The sequence below is a fragment of the Meriones unguiculatus genome, chromosome 15 (genome assembly GCF_030254825.1).
Source record: "Meriones unguiculatus strain TT.TT164.6M chromosome 15, Bangor_MerUng_6.1, whole genome shotgun sequence".
Taxonomy (NCBI): Eukaryota; Metazoa; Chordata; class Mammalia; order Rodentia; family Muridae; genus Meriones; species Meriones unguiculatus.
In genome coordinates, this window is record NC_083362.1 from 46,545,858 (window position 1) to 46,571,050 (window position 25,193).

The 25,193-nt window shown below is 40.9% G+C and overlaps 1 protein-coding gene across 4 annotated transcripts in view; it reads right to left on the reverse strand.

Moving 5' to 3' along the window:
- The window catches only part of Orc2 (origin recognition complex subunit 2), a 38,481-nt gene that overhangs the window by 4,620 nt on the left and 8,668 nt on the right, over positions 1 to 25,193 (reverse strand). For all 4 annotated transcript variants that reach the window (XR_009586438.1, XM_060368399.1, XM_060368400.1 and 1 more), the window contains 11 exons: positions 23,742 to 23,831; positions 21,390 to 21,482; positions 20,774 to 20,805; positions 15,060 to 15,117; positions 12,157 to 12,347; positions 11,037 to 11,135; positions 9,770 to 9,879; positions 5,738 to 5,870; positions 3,306 to 3,402; positions 2,273 to 2,419; positions 700 to 871 (listed from right to left, as the gene is read on the reverse strand). Coding sequence is in view for 3 of the 4 variants with exons in the window: in XM_060368399.1 (XP_060224382.1) it covers positions 700 to 871; positions 2,273 to 2,419; positions 3,306 to 3,402; positions 5,738 to 5,870; positions 9,770 to 9,879; positions 11,037 to 11,135; positions 12,157 to 12,347; positions 15,060 to 15,117; positions 20,774 to 20,805; positions 21,390 to 21,482; positions 23,742 to 23,831 (1,222 nt within the window). In the remaining variant the exon portion in view is untranslated. The remainder of the gene's footprint in view (positions 1 to 699; positions 872 to 2,272; positions 2,420 to 3,305; positions 3,403 to 5,737; positions 5,871 to 9,769; positions 9,880 to 11,036; positions 11,136 to 12,156; positions 12,348 to 15,059; positions 15,118 to 20,773; positions 20,806 to 21,389; positions 21,483 to 23,741; positions 23,832 to 25,193) is intronic.

Sequence of the window (25,193 nt, forward strand, 5' to 3'; positions counted from 1 at the left end):
CTTAATCCTTTACAGCAAGAAGGTAATTTTGTTTCTGTCCCAGTTATTGGCAGCTCATAACTAGCCACAACCTAGAGTTACCTGAGAGGGACTAATTGCAGAGATTCTCAGACCAGACTGTCCTGTAGGCACGTCTGTGGGGGAACTGTCTGTATGGTTAACTGATGAAGAAGGGACAAACCAGTGTGGCGGCACCAACCTCAGGCCACTGGAGGTGGGCTGTGAGATGACTAAGCATGAGCCTATGAGCAGGTCGGCAAACAGCATTCCTCCATGGCTCTTGCCTTGAGTGCTTTCGCTGATGGCCCTCAATGATGACCCATGGCCTGTAAGTGCAAGTCAAATAAACCCTTTTCTCCCCCAAGTTGCTTTTGATGACCGCATTTACCACAACAGCAGAGTGGAACTACAGCGTGCCTCTGGTAACCATAGTAGCACATCCCAAGCGTACAAATCTGTTTTGTTTTTTTGAAGAGCTAGGATTGGATCGAAGGCCTTGTACATTAGAGCAAGTGCTCTACCACTCATCTCTACTCCTAGTCCTTAAATGTACAGGTTGTTTGTTTTCTTGGTGGTGCTGGGAGTTGAATTCCGGGGATTTAAAATGATAGGCAAGCACCTGACTACTGAGCTACATTTCTAGCCCTAAATGTGTGTGTGTATCTTTATAGCTATTTTATTAATAGTTTTCATTCTTACCTTGCATTGGGGGTAAGGCTCCGTAAGACATGAATCAGAGAACTCAGTGGTAGAGATCCAGACTGTTTGACCAGAAGGGAGTTCTCATAGGAGGTTTCTTCAGTATAAGGATTGTATGTAGTAGTTTCATACCAAAGCCAATTATAGAGACTCTGCTTTGCATGATCCCACACTACAGAACACAATCAAAACAAAGAATTACAAATTACTGCCATTTAGTCATGTTATGTGAGATTTCATTGCAGTGAATAATGAGGAGACATTCAAGGAAAAGTGCCAAAGGCTGGGAGTGCAACTGGGCGGTAAAAACGCTTGTTTTAAGTACACAAGGTTCTGGGTTTACACCTTAGAACTACATGGAAAAATCATAAAATTTTCCATGTCTGTCACTTCTTTATCGCTAATCTCTAAATCACAATCTGATTCTACTATCAATCAGTGTCTGTATCTTTTTCTTTCTAGGTAAGGTCTTACTGGGTAGGCCACGCTGGTCTCAAATTCACAATGCTCTTACCTCAGGTTCTCAAGTGCGAGGGTTTACAAATATGAGCTACCTTACTTGGATAACATCTGAATGCTTATTTGTACATTAAATAGAGGTGAAACTATCTTAGCATCATCAGTAATCCTTTTAAAAACTAAATAAGGCAGCTGGGTGTAGTGGCACACATCTTTATCTCCTAGGCACACAGCTCCTGGGAGGCAGAGGCAGGTGGATCTCTGTGAGTTCAAGGCCAGTCTGGTCTACACAGGACAGTCAGAGAGAGCTGCAACAGAACCTGTCGGGAGTGGGAGGGGAGAGATAAAGTAAAACTTGAGTGAATGAATAAATGAATAAATAAAGTGAAACTTAAGAAGGCTAAAGAGATGGCTCAGCAGTTAAGAATGCGTACTCTTGCAGAAGACCCAAGTTCAATTCTCAGCACCTACTTCACAATCACCTATAATTTTAGTTCTAGGAGATCTGATGCCCATAAGCCTCTGGTGCACATACACTCACAAAGGCAAAACCCACAGAAATAAAATAAAAAAAATATTAAAAACGTGATGATTTGATCTTGTTTTATCATTATCACAAAATGAATTTTTAAAATAAACATTGTGAGAGTATGAAGAGAAGAATGGAGACTTCAGGTAACTTCAGGTAACTTGCACTGTAACTTCAGGTGCAAGCATACTTTAGTGTGGATTCTTATTCCTAATAATAATTATTATTTTTTTTTTCCGAGATAGAATTTCTGTCTGTAATTTGGGCTGTCCTTGAACTCACAGAGATCTGCCTATCCCTGCTTCCCTGAGTGCTGGCATTTCAGGCATGCGCTATCATGGACAGGCCTGGCTCAATAATTACTTTGTTTGTTTGTTTTCTTGAGACAGGGTTTCTTTGTGTAACAACCCTGTGGCTGTCCTGGAACTGTATAGGGATTAAACTGGGATCAAAGGTATGCGCCACCAGACCCAGCTTCAATAATTACTTTTTAAATCAAATTGACAAGCTGAAAGTTTACTGAAAAAGAGTACAGTTTTGTAAGAAAAATCTCTGAGGGAAGAGAGACAGCAACATGTAACTTACTGAGAGGAGCATTGAGGTGATCAATAGATGCTATAAGGTATACGTTCTGTAAAGATGACAGCTGTCCAAGAATTTGCTGGCTGTTATCTCCTCTTAACATTTGGCTGTCCAAATTGTGGATAAGAAGGAAGAGTTCTAAAGAAGAGTCTGAAAGGAAAAGGATTGCAATGATTATTTTCAGTGAGGACTGTAAAGTCTTTAGCACATAAAATGCTTAAGTATTAAAAGATATGCCCAAGTAAGGTACTAAGCAAGCACTCTATAATTGCGCAGCAAAATCCAGCCATAGGTATAGAAACGTTATGCAAAAACCTGGGCATAGAAGCAGAGGATGATAAAGGAGAATCCTTGGGGCTTGCTAGTCAGCCAGCCTAGCCAAATTCTTAGCTCAACATTACAGTGACACACTCGCAAATATACACACAAACACACACATATATGCACACAGAAGGAGGGGGAAGGAAGATACCCCATGCCAACCTCTGGCCTCCATACACACAAGTACAGACATGCATGCTCATTCCTGCTCCCATGTACACACTTACAAACATGCACATACACATACACACAATATTAAACAACATAAAAATGTCACACAAAGATGAAGAAATCTGTTTCAGGCACTTTACACTGAGAAAAAAAAAGCAAAATTATCCTAAAATAAAAAAGGCCATACAGAGTTAAGACAACAGGAGTAACTCCTTTCAGTTAGGTGAAATTCATAGGACAAATTAATACAATAGGAAAGACAATTTTTTTTTCTCCTGAGACAGTTTCTCTCTGTAACAGTCCTAGCTATACTGGAACTAACTTTGTAGACCAGGCTAGCCTCACAGAGATCTACCTGCTTCTGCCTCCAGAGTGCTGGGGTTAAAGGCATGCACCACCATGCCTCACTAAGACAAATTATTTTAAAGAAATCTAAATTGTTATTGACTACGGTATCCATATTAAAATAATCATCTTTTGTCTAAAATACAGAGATGCAGTGTGTAACTTCATGTTAAATGCTACAGATGATTTACTCTGTTACCTTTTTTAAATCTGTTCATTATCCAGTCTCGCTGATCCAGAACACTTTGGAAAGTGCCCATATGCTCAAGGACATCTTCGGTTATACAATTCAGGATCTACATCATAGAAGTGCAAGAGGTACCATATCAACGGCAATTTATTCTGTCACATGATAAATACAATTAGCAAATTAATTATTTTTCATAAGTTAAAAGTGATTTAGAGTTACTTCAAATTCAACTAGGTATTTAAGTATATCTAATTTAAGTTTTTTTGTTTTTAATACATTAAGGCTACAAGGAAAAGGAAAGAATAACAACAAGAAAAGATACTATGAGAGGGAAGGAAAAATATAACCAGATCCCGGCAGTCCTGATGCACAACTTTGACCCCAGTGCTCAGGAGGCAGAGGCAGATAGATCTCTGTGAGTTCAAGGCCAACCTGGTCTACTGAGTGAGTACCAAGACAACCAGGATTACACAAAGAAACCCTATCTTAAAAAACAAACAGTAAAAAAAAAACATTATCAGACTATGAATATGACCCAGGTATGGTGGTATACACCCTTAATCCAGCATACTGGAGGCAGAGGCTAGCCTGGTCTACATAGGGAGTTCTAGGCTAACCTGGTCTATACAGAGACCCTGTCTCAAAATAACCAAAGGAAAAAAGGTGTGTGAGGGGGAGTGGGGGATGGGGGCTATGACTGTGTCAGAAAGAACAATAACATGGATGCTAAAAAAAGGGTTACCACATTGGTTAACATCCAAAACCTTGATATAATTCTCAAAGGATAATCATTTGAAGTAACAATCGTCTATGATAAATGTACTCTAAAACTATTATATATATATATATATATATAATTATTATTATTATTATATTGTTTGTTTGTTTTTGAGACAGGGTTTCTCTGTGTAGCCTTGGCTGTCCTTGACTTGCTTTGCAGACCAGGCTTGGCAGATCCGCCTGCCTCTGCCTGGGACTGATGGCGTGTGCCACCACGCCTAGCTCTTATTTATTATTTGTATACCAAAATGATAGAACTATAATGAAATTACGATTCTATATGCCTATTCTTAGCTCTTCCACTATTGAAGTGGTATAGTAAATGAAGGCAACATTTCCCTAGGTTTTAGACAAGTCAGTTTCTTTGTCAGTATGGTGGCTAGTTTTCTGCCAACTTGACACAGCTACAGTCATCTAAGAGAAGGGAACCTCAATTAAGGAAATGCCTCCTTAAGATCCAGCTATAGACAAGTCTAGAGGGCATGTTCTTAATTAGTGATTGATGGCAGAGGGCCAAGCCCATTGTTGGTGGTGCCGTCTGGGCTGATGGTCTTGTGTTCTATAAGAAAACAGGCTGAGAGGCTGTAGAGATGGCTCAGAATACTGGCTGCTCTTCCAGAGGACCTCTGAGTTCAGTTCCCAGCAACTACATGGTGGCTCATAACCATCTATAAAGAGATCTGGTGCCCCCTTCTGGCCTGCAGGCACACATGCAGGCAGAGCACTGTGTACATTAAAAAGTCGACTGAGTAAACCAGAAGGAGCAAGCCAGGAGGCAGCACCCCTCCATGGCCTCTGCATCAGCTGCTCGAGTTCCTGCCCTGACTGCCTTTAGTGATGGACTATGATTGGAAGTGTAAGCCAAATAAACCCTTTCCTTTCTAGCTTGCTTTTTTCAGTGATGGCGTTTCATTACAGCAATAGTAACTAACTAGGATAATGATCATGTGTGTATGTGCTTGTACGGGTGCACATTTGTGTGTGGATACATGTGGAGGCCATCGGACAAACTTGGGTGTAATTCTTATGTACTGTCTATGCTTATTTTTAGTTACTAACTATTCCTAAAAGGTTTTTTTCCATTTTATGTGAATGAGTGTTTTGCCTACATGTATGTATGCGCAACATGTGCATGCCCTAGGAGGCCAGAAAGGCGCCTCCGATGGCTGTTACAGTTGTGAGCCACCACGTGGTTCCAGAAACAGAACCTGGGTCCTGTGCAAGAGCAGCAAGCGCCCTTAACCACTAAGCCACTGTCCAATCCTATTAACTTATTTCGAGATAAGGTCTCTCAATGGCAAGGAACTCATCAAGCAGGTTAAACTGGCTGGTCAGTGAGCCTAAGGACTGTGCGCTCTCCCTCATCTCCCCCACACTGTGATTACAAGCACAAGCCACCACAAAGCAAAGAGTTAATGAGCTTGAACTCAGATCTTCTTTACAGAATGAGCCATTTCCCCAGCCCCAAGTCAGTTTTATAGTAAGACATCAAAGATGAAAACTGAAAGATGGATTGCTCTGAATTAAAAACATGATCTAATTGGTAGGAACAAAATCCTTTATATTTAGTGTTCAGAAGCAGAAATTGCATCCTCACTCCCATGGAGCTGTGACTTGGCAGAGGACATAATGTTATTCCTTTTAATAGTTTTGAAACTTACTGATTTCACACTGATCCCAGGAAAGAAGCCGTTGATGACAACATGAATGGAATCTTGAAGCATGGTGGTTCGAAACTTTTCTAGTAAATCTCTCTTGGACCCCAAACCATAAAGCACAATGTTGAACCCAAGGCTATAAGGAAACACAATGTCCATAAAATTAAAGCTTAAGACTCCTGGCTGCCAACTTTATCACCAACCAGTATCTTTTCTGCTTATGAGAACTGCAGAAAGGAAAGCATGACAGAATAAAGGGAGAAATAAAAGCTAGATATGCGGTGTACGCCCAGCACGTGGTGGGCAGCAGCAGGAAGATCGCCGTCGTCTTGGAGCCAGCTGGGTTTACAAAGCAAACTTCAGGCTAGCCAGGGCTACGTAGTGACACTCTGCCGCATAAATGTAAAAATAAACAAGTGAATGAAATTAAAAGTACAAAGAGATCAGGCAGAACTAAGGCACCCATATAGCTAAGTTGCGGGTTCCCCAGAACACAGCAAAGTCACCCATCCTGTCTATGAGAGCTCACAGTTCCAACCGTTTGGCAGCTTTCTCTGTAGGGCTGAAGATAAGAGTAACTATGGCCGATACTGTAACATTTAAGACACACTAAAGACAGTTGAAATTAACAGATTAAACTAGAACAGTGAATTATACTACAATGTTAATTCTACTTTATTAAATAATATCCATCTGAAAGGAACCTATAGCTGAAGGTTTTTCAACAGGAAAGTAGCATATCATTCTACAAAGACTAGAGTATTGGGGAGGAGGGAAGGGGAACAAAACTGCCAAGGATAGAAGGCTTGAATTAACTGTCATGTAGAAAACTCTAAGCATTTCAAAACAATAGGCTTTAGAGACTGATGTAGAAGACAAAAGAAAAATGCAGTTTTCTGATTTAGGCAACTACACAGAGTGATTGACAGGTCCTGAGCTAGAAGGAAGGCAGGTGGAGAGACTGGTTTCAGATGAGGTTTATGTAATGTTCACCAATGCCTCACAAATGCTAGGCACGCACTCTACTAGCGAGATATAGGACCGCCTTTGCTGTTGTTTCCAATCTTGAAACAGGGTCTTGTTAAGTTACTCAAACCTATCTTTACACCTGCCTTGTTTTCCTCAGTGACTTTCCTATTTGCATGTTTGTGATTGGCTTAGTATCTGTCAACTTGATACAAACCTGCACATATCCAAAAACGGAGAACTCAGTTGATGAGCTGCCTCTTTCAGACTGACCTGTAAGCACATCTATGGGGGAAGTTTCTTCTTCTTTTTTGTTTATATATTATTTTATTTTTCGTATGAGTGTTTTGCCTACATGTTTGTCTATGCACAATGTGCAGAGGACAGAAGAGGGTGTCAGATCCCCTTAAACTGGAGTTATAGACAGTTGAAAGTCATGTGGTTGCTGAAACTCAAACCTGGGTTCTCTGGAAGAGCATCCAGTGCTCTTAACCACTGATCTATCCCTCTACCAGGGACTGATTGCTAATAGGACGACTGGGCCCACTGAGGGTGATCCTGTAGCAGGGCAGGGAAGTCAGGGCTGTTTTCCAAGATAGCTAAGGAAGCAAGGCAGTATGCAGGCTTCCATGGTTCCATCTTCAGGTCCTGAATTGGCTTCTCATTATGATGGACTAAAAGCTGGTGTTTATCACAGCAACAGAACTTGGTACTGGGAGGGAAGTGTTGCTGTGAGTCCCCAGACCATGCTGTTTGTTTGGAGGATTGTGGAAGCATTTGGAACTGAAACAAAACTTTTATTTTACTGTGTTATTGAATGCTGGCTAGCAGGGCCTGAAAACTCAGCTATGATTAATAAGAGGCCAACACCATTATGGTAATACCTACAGAGAAGTATTTCTGCAGGGTCACTACACAAAAAGGTATGGTCTAGTGTGAGTGTTGGGGGGTAAATTGGGGGTGGGGGAGGAAGGCTGTATCTCAGGCTAGTAGCTGGACTTGACAATGTTTAAGTCTCTCACATGGTTCTGGTTTTGAAGAGGTCATGGAGAGCACCTGAGGCATGCCTGGAGTCCCTAGAGAATTCAGGAGGCCATTGGTAAAGATGCAGCGTTAGCTTTAATCAAGGTCCCACGACTAATGGGGTCTTGAGGAAAAGCTGAAGTTTGATAGCATGTGGCTGGGTCTAAGTCCCTGGTGAAAGTATAGCTTCAGCTGCAGTGGTGACCTTAAGGTGCTGGAGATGAGGATTGTAAGACGACCATCAAGGACAGTGGCAGGTGCAGAATGGAGCTTGTCTGAGCCTACAAGACAATGTGAGTGTGAGTCAATTCAGATGGCAGGGCTGGAGAGGAGGGATCCCCGAGTCCTTTGGTATCCAGAAGATCATGAGTGAGATGGTCAGATGCTGAGCTACAAGACTTGAAATGCACTTCTAGGTTTGGTTTTGCTACAGGTGTGATTGGTTTACACCTACATTCTCTTTCCCTCTTAGAAAAAAAAAGGATGTAACTTCCTTTTTTTCCTATAGAAACTCTTACAGTTAAGAGACTTTGGATTTTGTTTTTGTTTCAAGATGGAGTTTCTATGTGTAGCCCAGGATGTCCTGGAATTCAGATTCGTTTGCCTCTGCCTTCTGAGTGTTGGGATTAAGGGCATGCACCATCACCTCATGGCTGAGACTTTGGAATTTTAAAGAGACATCAGACTTTAAAAAAACATTTATTTTATGTGCATGGGTATTCTGCCTGCATGTATGTGCATGTACCACTGACATGCAAGCTTGACACTTGCAGAGGCCAGAAGAGAACATTGAAGCACCTGGAACTAGAGTGAGACAATCGCGAGGTGCCACACAGGTGCTAAGAATTGAACTCAGGACCTCTGGAAGAGTAGACAGTGCTCTGAACCTCTGAGCCATCTCTCCAGCCCTGACACGGGACTTTTAAAATGTCGCCATGTTTCAAAGACTGAGACTTCTAATGTGTGTGTCAGGTTGGTAAGGGTGAATTGTGCTGGTATTTTGCTAATTTGACATAAACCTTGGCAGCAGGGAAGAAGGAATCTCAAATGAGAAATTGCCTGTATCAGACTGGCCTGTAGGCATGACTATAGGGCATTTTCTTGGTTGCTGATATGTGAAGTAGGGTCTAGCTCACTGAGGGTGGTGCCATCTGTGGACAGGTGAGCCTGGGCTGTAGAAGGAATGCAGCTGAGCAAGCCCAGGGATGCAAGCCAGGAAGCAGAGCCCTGTGGTCTTGCTTCAGTCTTCTGCCTGAGTTCCTGCCTTTGTTTCTCAAACTGATGAACTGTAACTTGTTATAGGAAATAAACGCTTTCTTTACAAAGTTGCTTGTGTTTATAGTGTTTGAACACAGCACACAGTGAGTGTGTGTGTGTGTGTGTGTGTGTGTGTGTGTGTGTAAAAACACTTCCCACACGTGCCTGACAATCTACGTTTTACCCTTGGAACCCACTCCTAAGAGTTGTGCTCTGACCTCCCACATGCACTGCAGTATACATGTGCTCACACTCACATAGGAAGTAATAGATCAAACAACAACAGGGGCTGGGGAGAAGGCTCAGAGGTTAAGAGCACTGGCTATTCTTCTAAAGGTCCTGAGTTCAATTTCCAGCAACCACATGGTGGCTCACAACCACCATAGTAAGATTTGTGCCCTCTCCTGGTGTGTAGGCAGACACTGTATAAATAATAAATCTTAGGAAAAAAACCCCACAACAACAAAAAGGAAGTAAGATATACTTTTAGGGGTAGAATTAAACCTACGGCCCCACACATGCTATGCAAATGCTCTACCACTGCGCTGTATTACAACCTGAAAATTCTGGGTTTGCTTTGTCTTTTAGACAGGGTCTCTCTAGATAGTCCCGGCTGTCCTGGAACTCACTATGAAGACCAGGCTGGCCTAGAATTCACAGATATCACCTACTTCTGCTTCCCAAGTGCTAGGATTATAAGGTACACGCCACCACCTTGGCTACAAATTATGTATTAACACAGACATACATATTCTTCATTGTGCAAGTGCTTACAATGAGAATACTTACTGTAGCTGTAGCATCCATTTATGAAACATTTTCTCATGTTGTTGATTTAACTGTTCAATTTCAGCAGAAAAGGAAGGTGAGAATTTGCTCAGTAAGTTACGAAGAGTTTTCTATTAAAAGAGAAGATGTTCTTAGTAGAGATAGTGACTTAAATCAGGTATGAATAATTATACCAACTGAATATAAAAAAATACAGCAAACACGACTTAAATACTCACTTAATTAAAAGCTATTTTAAAAGACTTGATTATACCTATGTATGTGGGTGTGTTGTGCATAACTGGAACGGGGCGGTCAGCAGAGGTCAGAAGGTGCCCGGGACCTGAATTTATAATGGCTGTGAGCCACCATGTCTCCAGCTCCTCTTAATGTTCTTTTTATTTCAAGTACAAAAGAACAATACAAAAATTTGCTAAGTTTGCCTAGATCCATTTAAATGATTACAGCAAACTCCAAATATAAAGCTTTAATTTCTAAAAATAAAGTTACTGTAAGATGGTTGAATCTGCTTCTCAGTTTTCCTAACAAATTCAGACAGACAAAAACAAAACCAAAAACAAACATACAAACAAAAACCCAGTACTACTCCCGAAACCAGTGGGCCCGGGCCATGCCTCGCAATCTTGAGGTTACCTCTCAGCACAACACTGGTAACAACATAATAATTCCAAACCTGCAGACTTGAAAAACTGCAAAAAGCTAACAACTCACTATTGATTTCTAGAAAACGTTAAGGTTTCTTTATAATTTACCATCAAAAATAAACTTGTATTTGACCCTTTTCAAAAGCTATTTTTAATAAATGTTGTCTCTCTGGTGCTGTGGTGTGGCTATAAAAGGCTCCCGTGTGGAGTGAAAATTTACCCCTGGTACTGAGTGAAAATTCCCCAAACGGGAGCTAGCAAGCATGGGAGAAGGATTCCTTCTGGACTCCAGCTCAGGAAGAAGGTCAGCCAGGTACTTTCTCTGTCTCTCTGAGCTAGCAGGTTTTCACCCCAGCATCTGGGTTCTGACTCTTTATTGGTAAAATCAAATGACTGAGATTTTGTTAAAAACAAATAAAAAAAGTAAAATTATGTCAAACAGAATTCTAGTCACTGAATTATTTACACTTCATGTAACAAGTACTTAATGACCACAACACATTAATTTGTGCTTTACTTTATCAGGAAATAATTCTGTTCCTGCTCAGGACTTCTCCAAATGTGCTGCTAATGTATTTTTAGGTCACAATAAGCAAAATGCTGATAACACCCTCATGGCATACCTGGTCCAGTTTAGTTCTCTTCAGCTTCTGCAGTGTTCTATCAGACGTTAAGACTTTTGAACTACTATGAGCTTCAAAATATTCTTCTACCAAGTCACTCTGAAATGAAAAAAGTAAAGTCATGTCTAAGTAATTTCAGATATTTGTGCTACATAAGGTCTAGATAATAATATTAGTTAAAATTGGGCTCAAGAAATCCTCCTGCCTCAGCTTCGCAAACAGCTGGGAAATGCAGTTGCGTGTTAACATGCCTAACTAAAATACCTTATGACAGTATTTTTTTTTTAAGTAGTACACAGGTCAAGGATCAAAGATATTTAATTCCACTAATAAATTCAAGTAACTCTCATGAAAAAATAACTTAAAGATTAGACTAATTGACAGGGTGTGAGAGCACAAGCTTTTAGTCCCAGAGAGGCAGGAGGATCTCTGAGTTCTAGGCCAGCCTGGTCTACAAAGTGAGTCCAGGACAGCCAAAGTTACACACAGAAACGGGGGGGGGGGGGGGGGGGAGGCTTGTCCCATATTCAGTGAAGTGGCTAATTACATACCCTGACTTAAGGCAGCATTAACCTCTCTCCGGGCTGGCAAAGAAGTGGACAGCAAGTTAAGCCGTATGGTACCTACACTGCTCTGAATCCTTAAGAAGAATAGCAGGACAAGGAGCACTTTGTGAAAACAGTGTGAAGTTGAGAGTGGTGGAGCATGGATTGGGAGACTGAGGCAGGAAGACTGTTCTTCCACAGGGCAGCTTGTGGCCACATAACTCTTGCAGATAATTCACCACAGAGCAGCACTCAGACACCCATCACCAAGTATAATGACTACACAAACAAAACCATCTGAAAGGGAAGCCCTGAAGCTCATCACCAGTGATCTGATCAAGTTCAAGTTCTCACACAACTGAACTAGGATACTACTTTCAGTGCATTTCACAGAACTGAATATGCACCCAGAACTGAAAAGAATGTTCAGGACAGAAACAACTATGTGTGGGAATTCACGTGTAGAGCTAAGAAAATGATGGCTGATCCCTGCTGACCTCCTGGTTTCAGGCAACCCACCAGAAAGGGGGCACACACAGTCCTCCTGCAGCGCCCACGTCTCCCTCTTCACTTACTGCCTTGTCTCTTTTCCTTTTCTTAGCTGGTGTCCCTCTGGAATCAGGAACTGGAAGGAGTCTATTCTGAACTTGACCCTTCTGAGAGGACCCGACCACTTCAGTGTCTTCTTCATCTATCGCAATCACTTCATCATCCTCCGAGTTGGAAGCCGAATATTCACTTTCACTGTCACAATGAGACTTTGGTGCTGTAGAAGGATATAAGCAATGGGGAAAATTTGATAGTCTGAAAGAAAAGCTACTTGGGGAGAATCAAGAATGTAGGCTTTGAAGTAAGACATCTTAATTATAACTTAGTCAGTACTTGCTCATGATTTCACATCTAATTACATATATTCTCTAAGCACTGTTTTTTTTTTTAGTTATCAGATGAGGGTATGCACACCTAACTAACCTGTTGGAAAATTATACTGGAATGAGTCACTTGTACGTAGGGAACACTTCTGTGTGTATGGGGGGGGGCAGCATATATTTGTGTAAGTGCCCTTCCATGCATGGAGGCCCAAGGTGGATTTAGGTGTCTTGATCATTTCCCACAGTATGTATTGGGGCAGGGCCTCCTACTGAGCCTAGAGATTGCCAGCTTGCTCACTGGACCCTGTCTCAGCAACCATACATGCTGGGTAAACAGGTGATTTTTATGTGGTCTGTGGATTAGAATCGCTATTCTCACCCTTGTAAAGTAAGTGCTTTACCTGGTAAGCCACCTCTCTGTCCCCTGAAATGTATCTAAAGCAACTATTAAGGTCAATTATACTTAATGTCATTCTCTGCCTTTTTCTTTGCTAATAGAACTTTTTTTTTGGGGGGGGGCGGTCAGTGTTGTAATGTGCCTCACTGTGCAATAAAAAAATTGTGAAACCACCTTTTCCTTCTGCCAAGTACTTGCTTTCCTTCATACCCTTGCAACTAAGTTGGTTATGTAACACTCTCACCACTGAGACTTGGAAAGTTTATTGAAAGCTTCTGGATTTTCTTCCCATAGGAAAGGAAATCTCCTGATTATGCAACAGACACTATTCTGAATAATAAATATTAAAGATGATCCAGCTGTACCACTCCTAGGCATATATCCAAAAGAGGCTCAAGTACACAACAAGGACATTTGCTCAACCATGTTTGTAGCAGCTTTATTTCTAATAGCCAGAACCTGGAAATAACTCAGATGGCCCTCATTTGAGGAATGGATACAGAAATTGCAGTACTTTTACACAATGGAATACTATTCAGCAATTAAAAACGAGGAAATAATGAAATTTGTAGGCAAATGGTGGGACCTAGAAACGATCATCCACATCCTGAGTGAGGTATCCCAAAAGCAGAAAGACACACATGGTATATACTCACTTATATAGACCTATAAGATAGGATAAATATACTGAAATCTATACACCTAAAGACGACAAACAAGAAAGAGGACCCAGGGTAAGATGATCAATCCTCACTTAGAAAGACAAATGAGATTGACATTGGAGGTAGGAGAAAACAGGTAATAGGACAGGAGCCTACCACAGAGGGCCTCTGAAAGACTCTATCCAGCAGTTTATCAAAGCAGATGCTGAGACTCATAACCAAACCTTCAGCAGAGTGCAGGGAATCATATGAAAGAAGGGGGAGTTCATATGACCTGGAGACTACAGGAGCTCCACAAGGACCTAATATGTCTGAGAACAGGGGTCTTTTATGAGACTGTATCTCCAACCAATTATCATGTATGGATATAACCTAGAACGAACCCTTGCTCGGATGTAGTGCACGGTAGCTCAGTATCCAAGGGGGTAACCTAGTAAGGGGACCAAGGATTATTTCTAACATGAACTCAATGGCTAGCTCTTTGACCTCTCCTCCTCCGAGAGAGAAGCAGCCTTGCTAGGCTACAGAAGAGGACATTGAAGCCAGTCCTGAAGAGACCTGTTAAGCTAGGGTCAGACGGAAGGGGAGGAGGTCCTCCCCTATCAGTGGACTTGGAAAGGGGCAGGGAGGAGATGAGAGAAGAGGGTGGGGTTGGGAGGGAATGAAGGAGGGGGCTACGGCTGGGATACAAAGTAAATAACCTGTGATTAATATAAAAAATATGTATATATATATGTATATATGTGTATATATATATATATAAAGAAAAAAAATGTCTGTAACACACACTGCTCCACCCCAGCTGATTCACAAATCTACCCCTTTACAAACCACTAACACTCCCACCACTCTCTCAGAAACAAGAGTTTATCTTATATTTCTCAAAGATATCAATAGTTTTATAGTCAAGAAAATGAATATAGGACTCCCAAAATGTTGGTGAAATAACTAACCAAATCAGTATGTTTACTCTGAGCGACACTAAGATTCCCTAAGATTGTGCAGAGCTGGCACACAACACTTACACACATTAAGAAGGAAACAACGAAAAGAGGTCACTATGCAGGTACAGACAAGTCCTGCAGCCTAGGAACATGAGCAGGCTTTCTCATGGGAAGTGGTAGGAGTGACAGTAGGAACTGTTATATAGACGGCGCCACTAACTGATTAAGCTTGTAACCAAAGTGAAATCCTACTCTGAGCATGTCTGATGTCCCTTATTTCAGCCAGTCCTTAAAACATTTCTAAGGCTGGTTACACCTAGTCTATAAATGAACTAAAGACAGAGAAGAACCAGTACGTGGCCTTCAGAGTACTGAAAAGCCAAGCAGTTGATATTCAGAACTGTACACTAGTGGCTCTGATTTAGTTGTTATTAGGCATGCCTCTAATCTCAACATTTGGAACAGATGAGGAGGGGCTCAAGGCCAGCCAATTCTATACAGTGAATCTTAAGCTGGCCTGGGCTACATGAGATCTTATCTCAAAAACAAAGCAAACAAACAACAGAACTTCACATAAGAAGAAATACATACATAAATACATACCTAGTCTTTTTCTTAGATTTTGAGGTTGTGTTGACAGAAGTTCATTTTTCTTACAGTTCTGTTTAAAAAATTAAAAAGCACAGTAACATGAATAATCATAAGGGAATAAAGAATAGTCAATCCCAGAAGTAAAATAACAAAACCAAAACTTTTAAAAAAGAAAACCACATTGTTCTCAATACACACTAGAACTAGATGTGTCAGTGGTTCTTAACACTAGAAGGCAGTAACAAATGAATTTGCTGAAATGAAAGAAGAAATATAGATGTTTCAGGGCTGCACAAGCCACCACTGGCAAGAAGTCAGGGGACTGGAGACTGGAGTGGCTGGTTCTGGAGGGCTTAATGCCTGCTCTCTCTGGCCAGAGCCACTAAACCTGCCTTCTGTCTGTCTAAAATAGTCTCCCGGCCTCCCAGGCCCTGTCGAGCCCTAAGGTCTACCCTTTTGTCTGTTTTTGCTTCTGCTTCACCATGCCATGGGATCCCTTGTTTTTGCATTCACTTTCAAGTTGCTATGACATGAAAAAGCAGAAAAAACAAACAGACAAAAACCAACAACAAAAAAATAAATAAATGCTCATATGATGTCTTTCTGTGGTGGTTTGAATAATAATGGCCCCCCCTTAGGCTCACATATTTGAATGCTTAGTAACCGGCGAATGGAACTGTTTGACAAGATTAGGAGGCGTGGCCTTGCTAGAGAAAGTCGGCTTTGAGATTTCAAAAGCCCATGAGGAGCCCAGGCTCCCTCTCTCTGCTTGAGATCAGGACACAGCTCTCAGCTACTTCTCCAGTAGATCCTCAGTTAGTGGTGTTGTTTAGGTAGGTTTAGGAGGTGTGGCCTTACTGGAGGAAGTATGCCATGCTAATAAAACTCTGAGAGTTAAAGACTCAAGTCATTTCCATTTTGTTCTCTGCTTCAAGCTTGTGGTTCGAGATGTGAGCCCTGTCCCTGCTTCTGCTACAGCGGCCAAGCCTGCCACCTGATGCCTCTCCTCCAGCCTCATGGACTCTAGCCTCCTGGAACCATGAGCCCAAATATAGGCTTCTGTAAAGTTCCTTGGTCATGCTGTTCTATCACAGCAACAGCAAAGAAATTAATACCCCAACAGGTTACAAATTTGAAGAAAAGGATCAAAAGAAATGTTTAAGGAAAATATTAAAGGTTCAAACCACAAGTGAGCCAAAACCCTTACCTCACATAACCATTAAAAACTGACTTTTAGCCGTGGATACCTTAATCTAGCACACAGCATGCTGAGGTTGGCAGATCTCTGTAAGTTCAAGGCCAGTTATGTCTACATAGGGAGCTTCAGGAGAACCAAGGCTACATAGTGAGACCCTCTCTAAACAAATCAAACCAAACCATCCAAACCAAAATAACATGAAAAGAGAAAGGGCTGACTCTGAGTTCTAGGCCAGGCTGTCCTGCAGAGTGAGTTCCAGGACAGCCAGGGCTACACAAATAAACCCCATCTCAAGAAAACAAAAACAAAACATTAAACAAACAAAAAAATCTGGGGAGAGGGGGGATTGGCTGACTTCCCTCATCAAGGTCACAGGTGATGGGAAGACTTAATCAACAATAGTGAGAGAACACAAAATCCTCACCTTCCCTCACGATCACAACAAAGAAAGACCAGCATACCAGTTTTTGAGGCTTGTCTCATGATTCTTCTTGTCCTCAGTCACTTATAAGGGAAGGGGTGTTAGACAGGCAATTCTGTTTGCCTGCCCCCAGGGACCTAGCAATTGCTTACTTTATCCCCTGCCACCACTGCCAGGTTTCACAGGTTTGTAGGGCCTGATAAAAGGACTCTCTGCCTTCATGGCTCTGCCCCATCGGTCTGCCTGCCTAAATAACCACTTGTCCACCTGTACTTCTTCTCCAGGCCCTCAACTCCTCTCCCTTCCCCCAATAAACCTACTTATACCAGATCTATCATGTGGCGTAACTCCTCAGGGTGCATACCTTGGCATGGGCCCACCATGGTACCCCCATGGTACATTATTATATTTCATAACAAGAGGGGGAAAGGGAAATGATCAGGAAATGTCCTGTTGGAAGCCAGGCAGTAGTGGCGTGGACCTTTAACCCCAGCACTGAGAGGCAAAAGCAGGTGAATCTCGGAGTTAGAGGGCAGCCTCTTCTACAGAGGGAGTCCAGGACAGAAAATGCTACATAGAGAAAGCCTGTCTTGAAAAACGAGAGACAGAGATAGACAGAGAGAGAGACAGAGAAAGAAAGAGTATGTCCTGATAGAAATAAGAAAATCCAATATTTTTAACAATTCATTTTTTTTCTACCATCTCTTTTTGGTCCTATAGATGGAAAACTGTCCATCATTTGTTTGATTCACAGACCTTGCAGAGAAAAATCTGGTATTTTTCTACACTTGAGTGTGTCTTAACTTTAAACTAGAAGATAAAAAGTGACCTCACCTCCTTAACTAACTCAATGAACAAGGCTCTTTTCCTTTTTGCCTCTTCCTGAGAGCTGCCAAGATTTTCAACTTGACAGTCTTTTCCTTTCCTTAAAAATGAATTATATTTATGTATTTAATATGAATGTATATAAACACATTTGTTCCTTGCAGGATAATTCTCTTCTACCACATGGGACCTAGAGATTGAACTCAGGTCATCAGACTTGGCAACAGGTCTTTACCCACCGAACCATCTCAATAGCCCTTGATTTTTCTTCAAAAAAATTTATTTTTTATATGTATGGGTATTTTGTCTGCATGTATATCTATGCATCACATATATGCTTGCTGCTCTTAGTGAACAAAAGACATCAGATATCCTCTAAAAGGAGTTATAAAGATGGGTGAGCAGCTATCTGGGTGCTGAGAATTGCACCCAGATCCTCTAGAAGGGCAGCCAGGGCTCTTAAAACTCATCTCCAATTCTCTTGTTATTTTTCTAATAAACTCTAATAAAACCATACTTGAGCTTCCCTCTGAATTCATTCAAAACTTCTTGATTTAAATTTTTAGATTCATTTTATGTGTATTACATGTTTTACTTGCAGGTATGTATGTGATCATTTATGTGCCTGCAATTTAAAAAAAGTGTGTCAGATGCTCTGAAACAAATGGTGAGCTACCATGTGGATACTGGGAACTGCTGAAGCCAACTTTCCAGCCCCTTAAATTCTTTCACTAAAAAGACTAAGAACCAAATAGGTAAACTTCAATTTCTCTAGAAACATATGGTGGCATCCAACAAAGTTCATTTCAAAGTTTCTGGTGATATCAGGAATTCCTTCTTCTCTACTTCATTTATTTTATGTGTTTGTGACTCTGGGTGTATGTATGTACACATGTGTTGCGGGTCAGTTGATCCCACTGTGAACCCCCAAATTGTGAACTGTAAAACCCTGTTTTTTTGGTTTGGTTGAGCCCCAACACACACCTTCAATCCAAGAACTTTCCTCTTTAAGGGTGATTATGGTGTGGTTCAGGCATCCCTAGCACACACCTTTAATCCAAGAGCTTTCTGTACACAGGATTTAGTAAAGTTAACATAGGTCAAGAGATAGAGCAAGAACCCAGCTGACAGGGATTGAAGAGTAGGAGGGACTTTGAGTTGGGGGTATTTAAGACAGCGTGGCGAAGAAAGTGCTTTTAGCTCAAGCTCTGGCTCTAGCTTTAGCTTCAGCTCCTCAGCTCCCTGGCTTTTTGAACTTTGAACTAGCAAGGCTTGGGCCATGGGTTTTTGGCCTTTTCCTCCTAGACTGTTAGCTGAGCTAGTGAGCCTTTTGGGTTTTTTTTTTTTTTTTTTTTTTTTTCTATGCAGATCTGAGCTGAGAAGGAAGGTCAGCTGGGCGTTTTCTCTGCCTCTCTGAGCCAGCAGGTTTTCACCGCAGCATCAGGCTCCCAAGTCCTTATTGGTAAAATACAACAGTTGGGATTTTCATTATTGTTTATAACAACACACATGTGTGCAGGAGTCTGAAGAAATCAGAAAAGGGCATCAGATAGAGACCCTGTAACTGGACTTACAAGCAATTGTGATCCACCTTATGGGATCCGAATTTTGGTTTTCAGTAAGAACAGTTAAGTGCTCTTACCCCCTCTTTTTTTTTTTTTTTTTTTAAGTGTAGGTACATTCTACTAAAGTTAGTTTAGGATTGAGAACTGATAGCCAGGCATAGCAGTGCACACCTTTAATCCCAACACACAGGAGGCAGAGGCAGATCAATTTCTGCATTCAAGGTCAGCCTGGTCTACAGAGTGAGTTCCAGGACATGACGGCAAAGCAATTTTTCTAGTTTGCGGAGATACACTCTTTCATGAAGACAAAAAGTTAGCCCCTAAGACAAACAGCTTGTTCACCACTGCCCCCACTTAACAGAAATTTAATAAAAACCTGCCCAGATGAATTTAATCCTATTAAAAAAATTTTAAAAGAACTGCCTCCTGAGCACAAATATAGGGCACACCCACAGGAATACAAACGAGATGTCTATATTCCTTCCTGTCACAAGTGGGGGTCATTTGCATGTTTCAGTGCTGAACAAAATACCAGTTTACAGTCCTAGTTCAGGTGTAACAATAAGATGCATTTCATTTTCCAAGTTTGCGGGTAATAAATATTTACATTTTTATAGTTGTCTTTTTAAAAAGACAAAGCATGCTGGAGTACACTGAATGTGGAGAAAATGTTGCAAGACCATATGGTAGTATAAAATAGCTTTCTATACACAAGAACACCATCCTCAGAGACGCCAGCATGATCCATCTCAGGGTGATGGCCAAGTATGCTCTTCAGAATACTGTTATCTACCACACCTCATAAGAAGTAGTGCTCTCTAACGTCTCTCCATAACCTCTTTCACCATAGCCCCCTCTCCCACCATATCTCCCTTGTCTTGGAAACTTCCTCCACCACCCTTCACACCCTCCCCTGTCACAGAACTCAGGTCATCAATCAGCTGGGCAGAAGGGGCCTTTACCTTCTGAGCCATCTCACTGGCCCAGTAACACAACGCATTGAGAAGAGCATTAGTAAAGTCAGTGTCTCTGGCATGTCTAACTGTTTGCCTAAACAGGGTTGTACATTGCCCAGGCCGTAACCCTGGTCTTGGACATCTCTACTCACTTTTTATTGAATGAATCCCTTTACCTAAGCCCAGGCATGTTTAATTCTTTAGTCGTTAGAGGCTGGATTCTGACACAGCAAATATCCAGTTCCCCCACCACTACTGAGACTTACCCACACCTAGACACCATCACTTGACAGGGAACAATGAAAAATCAAAACCAACCAAACACAAAGGAGACAAAAACTGTGGATTTGTTTCACCTATCTTGGAATGAATCTACCCAAAACCAATAGAGACTTCAATATAAATTATAAAATATAAAATAATAGATTTAATGGACTAATCCTCTAAGAAGTAAGAGAACATTAAATACAAATACAAAACCAAATTCGTAAAATTCCTAGGACAGGCCTACTAAGTTAAAAATAATCAGGATAGTTGTTAAACAGCAGAAGAACAGAGAATATAACACAGTTATATTTAGGGAAACTTGGGCTCATTTTCCAGTTTTATTCCAAATGCGGTGAACTCAGTAAGTCATCTGACCTTTCTGAACCTCAAATGACAGGCATATAACAAATGCCCATAAACTATCATGTTCAGTTTCAACTAAGAGATGAAAAGCTAGCGTTCATCATGTCTTACTTGCTTTGTCAATTGCTTACCTCCAGCTGAACTTTCTCTGAAGTAGAATAACCTAAATGGAACAAAAAGTCACACTTACTACAAATATTTCATTTTAGATCATGACCCAATTTTGTTGAAAGCAAAGTTGAACTTTTTACACAGAGGCCACTATATTTTACTGAGTTCTCATAACTACAGGCTAAAGGATCACTAAGAATTTTATAGGTATTCCTCCAATGACAGCATTTTGTAGCATCCTAGTAAGGAAACAAAAACCGGAGGCTTTTATCAGAAAGTACACTGTTTCTCTTAGTTGGAATGGGGCATTGAAAAATAGATGCTCTGCAATTTGCAACAAGCCGTTCAGTTTGCAAACCTTTCATGAGAAATTGACTCAGACAAATGATTATGGGGCTTGATGATTGATTTTAGGTGCCCCTGTCAATTCTCACAATGTAAGATGGCACAGACACTTTCCAGCCTTTACTGACTGACAAGTATAGACGCATAAATGTAGGTATTTTTAAACTGCATTCTGTTGAATAAATTTTCAAAAGAAAATGATAAACTTAGCTCAAAAAACAAAATAAAACAAAAAAATAAACAACAAAACAAACCCAAAAATGCAGCACCGATCACCTTCATGTGTCTTACCCTTCCTTTTTTGAGCAACATTTTTCGTCATTTCAGGATCATTCTTTGAGTCAAGTGGAACAACTGTTCTTGGCGCTTTGGCTAGTTCTAAAGCTGTAATCAGAAAAAAAAGTATCTTTGTTGAATAGCAGACTTAGAGGAAAGTAGCTTTCACTTATTTGAACTTCTTAAAACAAAAACCTGCATTACTTTTATCAGAAAGATAAATAAACCTACCTGTATTAAGAGTATTGCTTTTAAAAAAGCCTTTAAAGCTGTCTTCCAAGTATCTTTAAGAACATTACATATACTTGTGTGTGTGCGCACATCACAGTGTGTACATGGAAGTCAGAGAAGCCAGTTTCTCTTTCCACAGTGCAGATCACCTTCCGCTTGTCACGTTTCATGGCAAATGCCTTACCTACTGAGACTGCTAGGCTCTTCCTAGCGTCTACATTTCCAATCATGCACAAATGATCACTCACACCTCTAACAACAGCTTATACTCGGGCCACTTCTTTTTCCCTTTGATTCATTTATTGTTTGCTCCCTTGTTTCTTTTGTTTGTTTGTTTTGAGACAGGGTATCACTATGTAGCTCTGGCTGTCCTGGAACTCACAGAAATCTACCTGCCTCTGTTTCCCGAGTGCTGGAATTACAGAAGTACTCTATGTCTGGCTCTCCTTCCTTTTCTTATCATATATATTACAGCCACAAGCTTCTTAGACGATACAAGGGTAAGAAGTTGGGAATCTAAAAACTACATGCAGTTAAAGTTATGTTTAAAAATTCTTAAATTTCCTGTTAGGTGTGGTGTTCCTGTGTTTAAAACTGTACATTATGAATGATGCATAAAATACAATATGGTATTGAACAGATGGCTGCTTCTTTGGTTAAGCACTATATCAAACAGATGGCGTTTAGGTGATATTTTAAACAAAACATCTAATCTTTATTTCAGTCTAATCTTTACATTCTCACACGGTGATAAGCATGAGGAAAATGAGCCCACATGTGGGAACAGACACACATTCCCTAAACTTAAGACTCATGTAATGGTGTATACTAATCACATTATCTTCCTTCTTTTAAAGGTTGACCTTCAGCATTTCTAATTATGCATGTGTTGAGTGCAGTGCCCACAGTGTGGGGCAGCAGACGCCCAGCAGTTGGAGTTACAGGTGGTTGTGAGCTGCCTGATGAGGGTACTAAGAACCAACCCTGGGTCCTCGGCAAAGGCAGTGCCTACATTTAACTACTGAGCCGTTTCTGTGGCCTACTTTAATTCTTTTAATGGAGAAACTGTAACTATATTTAAACTTAAGCCCTTTTACTGGGCAATATGTGCTAGCCAAATCTGTTACCATTTTATCTTCTGATCTTGAAATTTAGCTGAGACACTCACAAGACCGACAAGCACTTCTTTTTCTTTTCTTTTTGTTTTTTTGGGTTTCCCTGTGTAGCCTTGGCTGTCCTGGACTCACTTTGTAGACCAGACTGGCCTCAGACTCACTGAGATCCGCCTGCTCTCACCTTCACTCTGGCTCTATCACACCTATTTGTACTTCAGGAATGTCCAGTTCATACTACAACAGGCACTTTCTCAGTAACAAGTCTGCTCAGGTAACATCTTTCCTTCACAGCACTCAATACCTGTGCCCACAACATAGTTCAGTGTGTAAAAGCGCTTGCTACCAAGCCTGATGACTTGAGTTGATCTGTAGGACCTACGGTGCAGGAAAGAACCAATTCCAGCAGGTGGTTCTTTGACCTACACACACATGCCATAGTACTCAGGAGCCCATACATGTTTAGCCATAAACACAAATAAATGAATCTGTTAAAAAGAAAAACACATCCAAAGACTTCAATTTATCCAAAGATGAAGTCTATACAGCCTTGCCAGGCATATAGGCCTTTCTACTTTGAGCAACTACTGTAGCTCACACACAACACTATGAAGGCTTTTTAGGAATGAGTATAAGCTTTGAAAGCTAACCCTGGCTCTGCAATGTATCTGTAACTAATACACATTATAGGCTCCTTTAGATAGACAGGCAAACAGATGTCTATATTAAATGTGGCACCAATCCTGGCATATAGTACTTGGTCAAAAATAACTTCTATGGTTAGTATATAATGGCTTTCTTTCTAAGCACCAGCAACTCAGGATGTCTTTGAACTTGTGTACACCTGTCTCCATGTCCAGAGTACTGGAATTACAGGTATATGACATCATTCTTTAAGGAAATGTCTCATTCTCTAAATTCTAAGAACTTATGTCATCATAATTTTAGGGGATATAGTAAGATGATAACCATGAGAATGTGGTGTTCGTCTACAATGAATATACAAAACAGAAAAGTAACATACCTAACTTAGTCATCTCTTCAGGGTGTTTTCTATGTTGAAAAGAATAAACTTTTTTCCCACTATCTACAGCCGAGCCATTTTTCAAGGATTCTGAAAAAGAAAATGTAACATGAATTAAAGAAAAAGCAAGGTTAAGGAAAAAGATAAAACTTTAAATAGCTAAAATGTAAAAGCTATACCCCTCACTACTTTTCATAAAAGTTTAGTTAAAGAGATGGGTAAGAATGCTGGGTGGTAGTGGTGCACGCCTTTAATCCTAGCTCTTGGGAGGCAGAGGCAGGCAGATCTCAGTGAATTCCAGACCAGCCTAGTCTACAAAGGGAGTCCAGGACAGCCAAGGGTACACAGAGAAACTCTGTCTTGAAAACAAAACAAAACAAAAAAACAAAGAAAAAAGAATGTTTTCTCCTTTCTGAGAAGATCTGAATTCAGTTCCCAGCACATACGTTAGGTAGCCCCCAGCAGATCCAATGACCTCTGCAGGCCATGGACACACACATACAAATAAAATAAAGTCTTATAGAAACTTCATAAATAAAAGATGTTCCTTTTCCTAGAAGTGGAACTAACTTGGGCTTGTTGATGAAAGTTCCCTTGGTTGTGTCACATGGCAGGTCAGGAAGCTTGAGCGCAATCCAGGACAGCTTACATGTTTTTATAACCAGCTGTTGCAGGAACTATCTTAATTCATTCTAATGTTCTAATGGTCAGCCCTCCACTGTTCAATGTACTAAGAGCCAGTCCAACGCCGAAGTTCTTGAGGAGCATGCCTCAGGTGACTTAACTCCCATTAGACCTTGTCAGTTCTCAGCATCACCACACTGGGTACCACACTGCTAACGCATAAACTTGGGAACACAGCACAGCAGATGTTCTTGGTGAACTGGATTTTTTCTTTTGACTCTTCCTAAAGATTTATGTGTTAGAGCCGGATGTGACGTTATATGTCTGCAAATCTAGCACTTGGGAGGATGAAACAGAATGATCAGTAGTTCAAAACTATCCTAAGCTACATGAAACAAAGTTTCAAAATGCCAATGGAAGAAAAGATCCTTTGTTAAATGTCCCTCTGTGTTTTAAAACATAGACCAGTGAGATGGTTCAGTGGACAAAGGCACTGGCCCCAAAGTCTGACAACCTGACTTGATCACCAGGACCGATATGTTGGAAGGGGAGCATCAACTCTCCCAAGTTGCTCTCTGACCTTCATATTTAATAAACAAACACATGAAATATAACTTTAAAAATTGTTTTTTTTCTTTAAACCAAAAAAATCCAAGCACAAAACACTAGATTGTTTTCTGATTATGACAAAAGAGGGCCGAAGAAAGAGTTCCACAGTTAAGAGTGCTTTCTAAAGCCGGGTGATGGTGGCGCACGCCTGCAATCCCAGCAGTAGGGGAGGCAGAGGCAGGGGGATCTCTGTGAGTTTGAGGCCAGCCTACAAAGGGA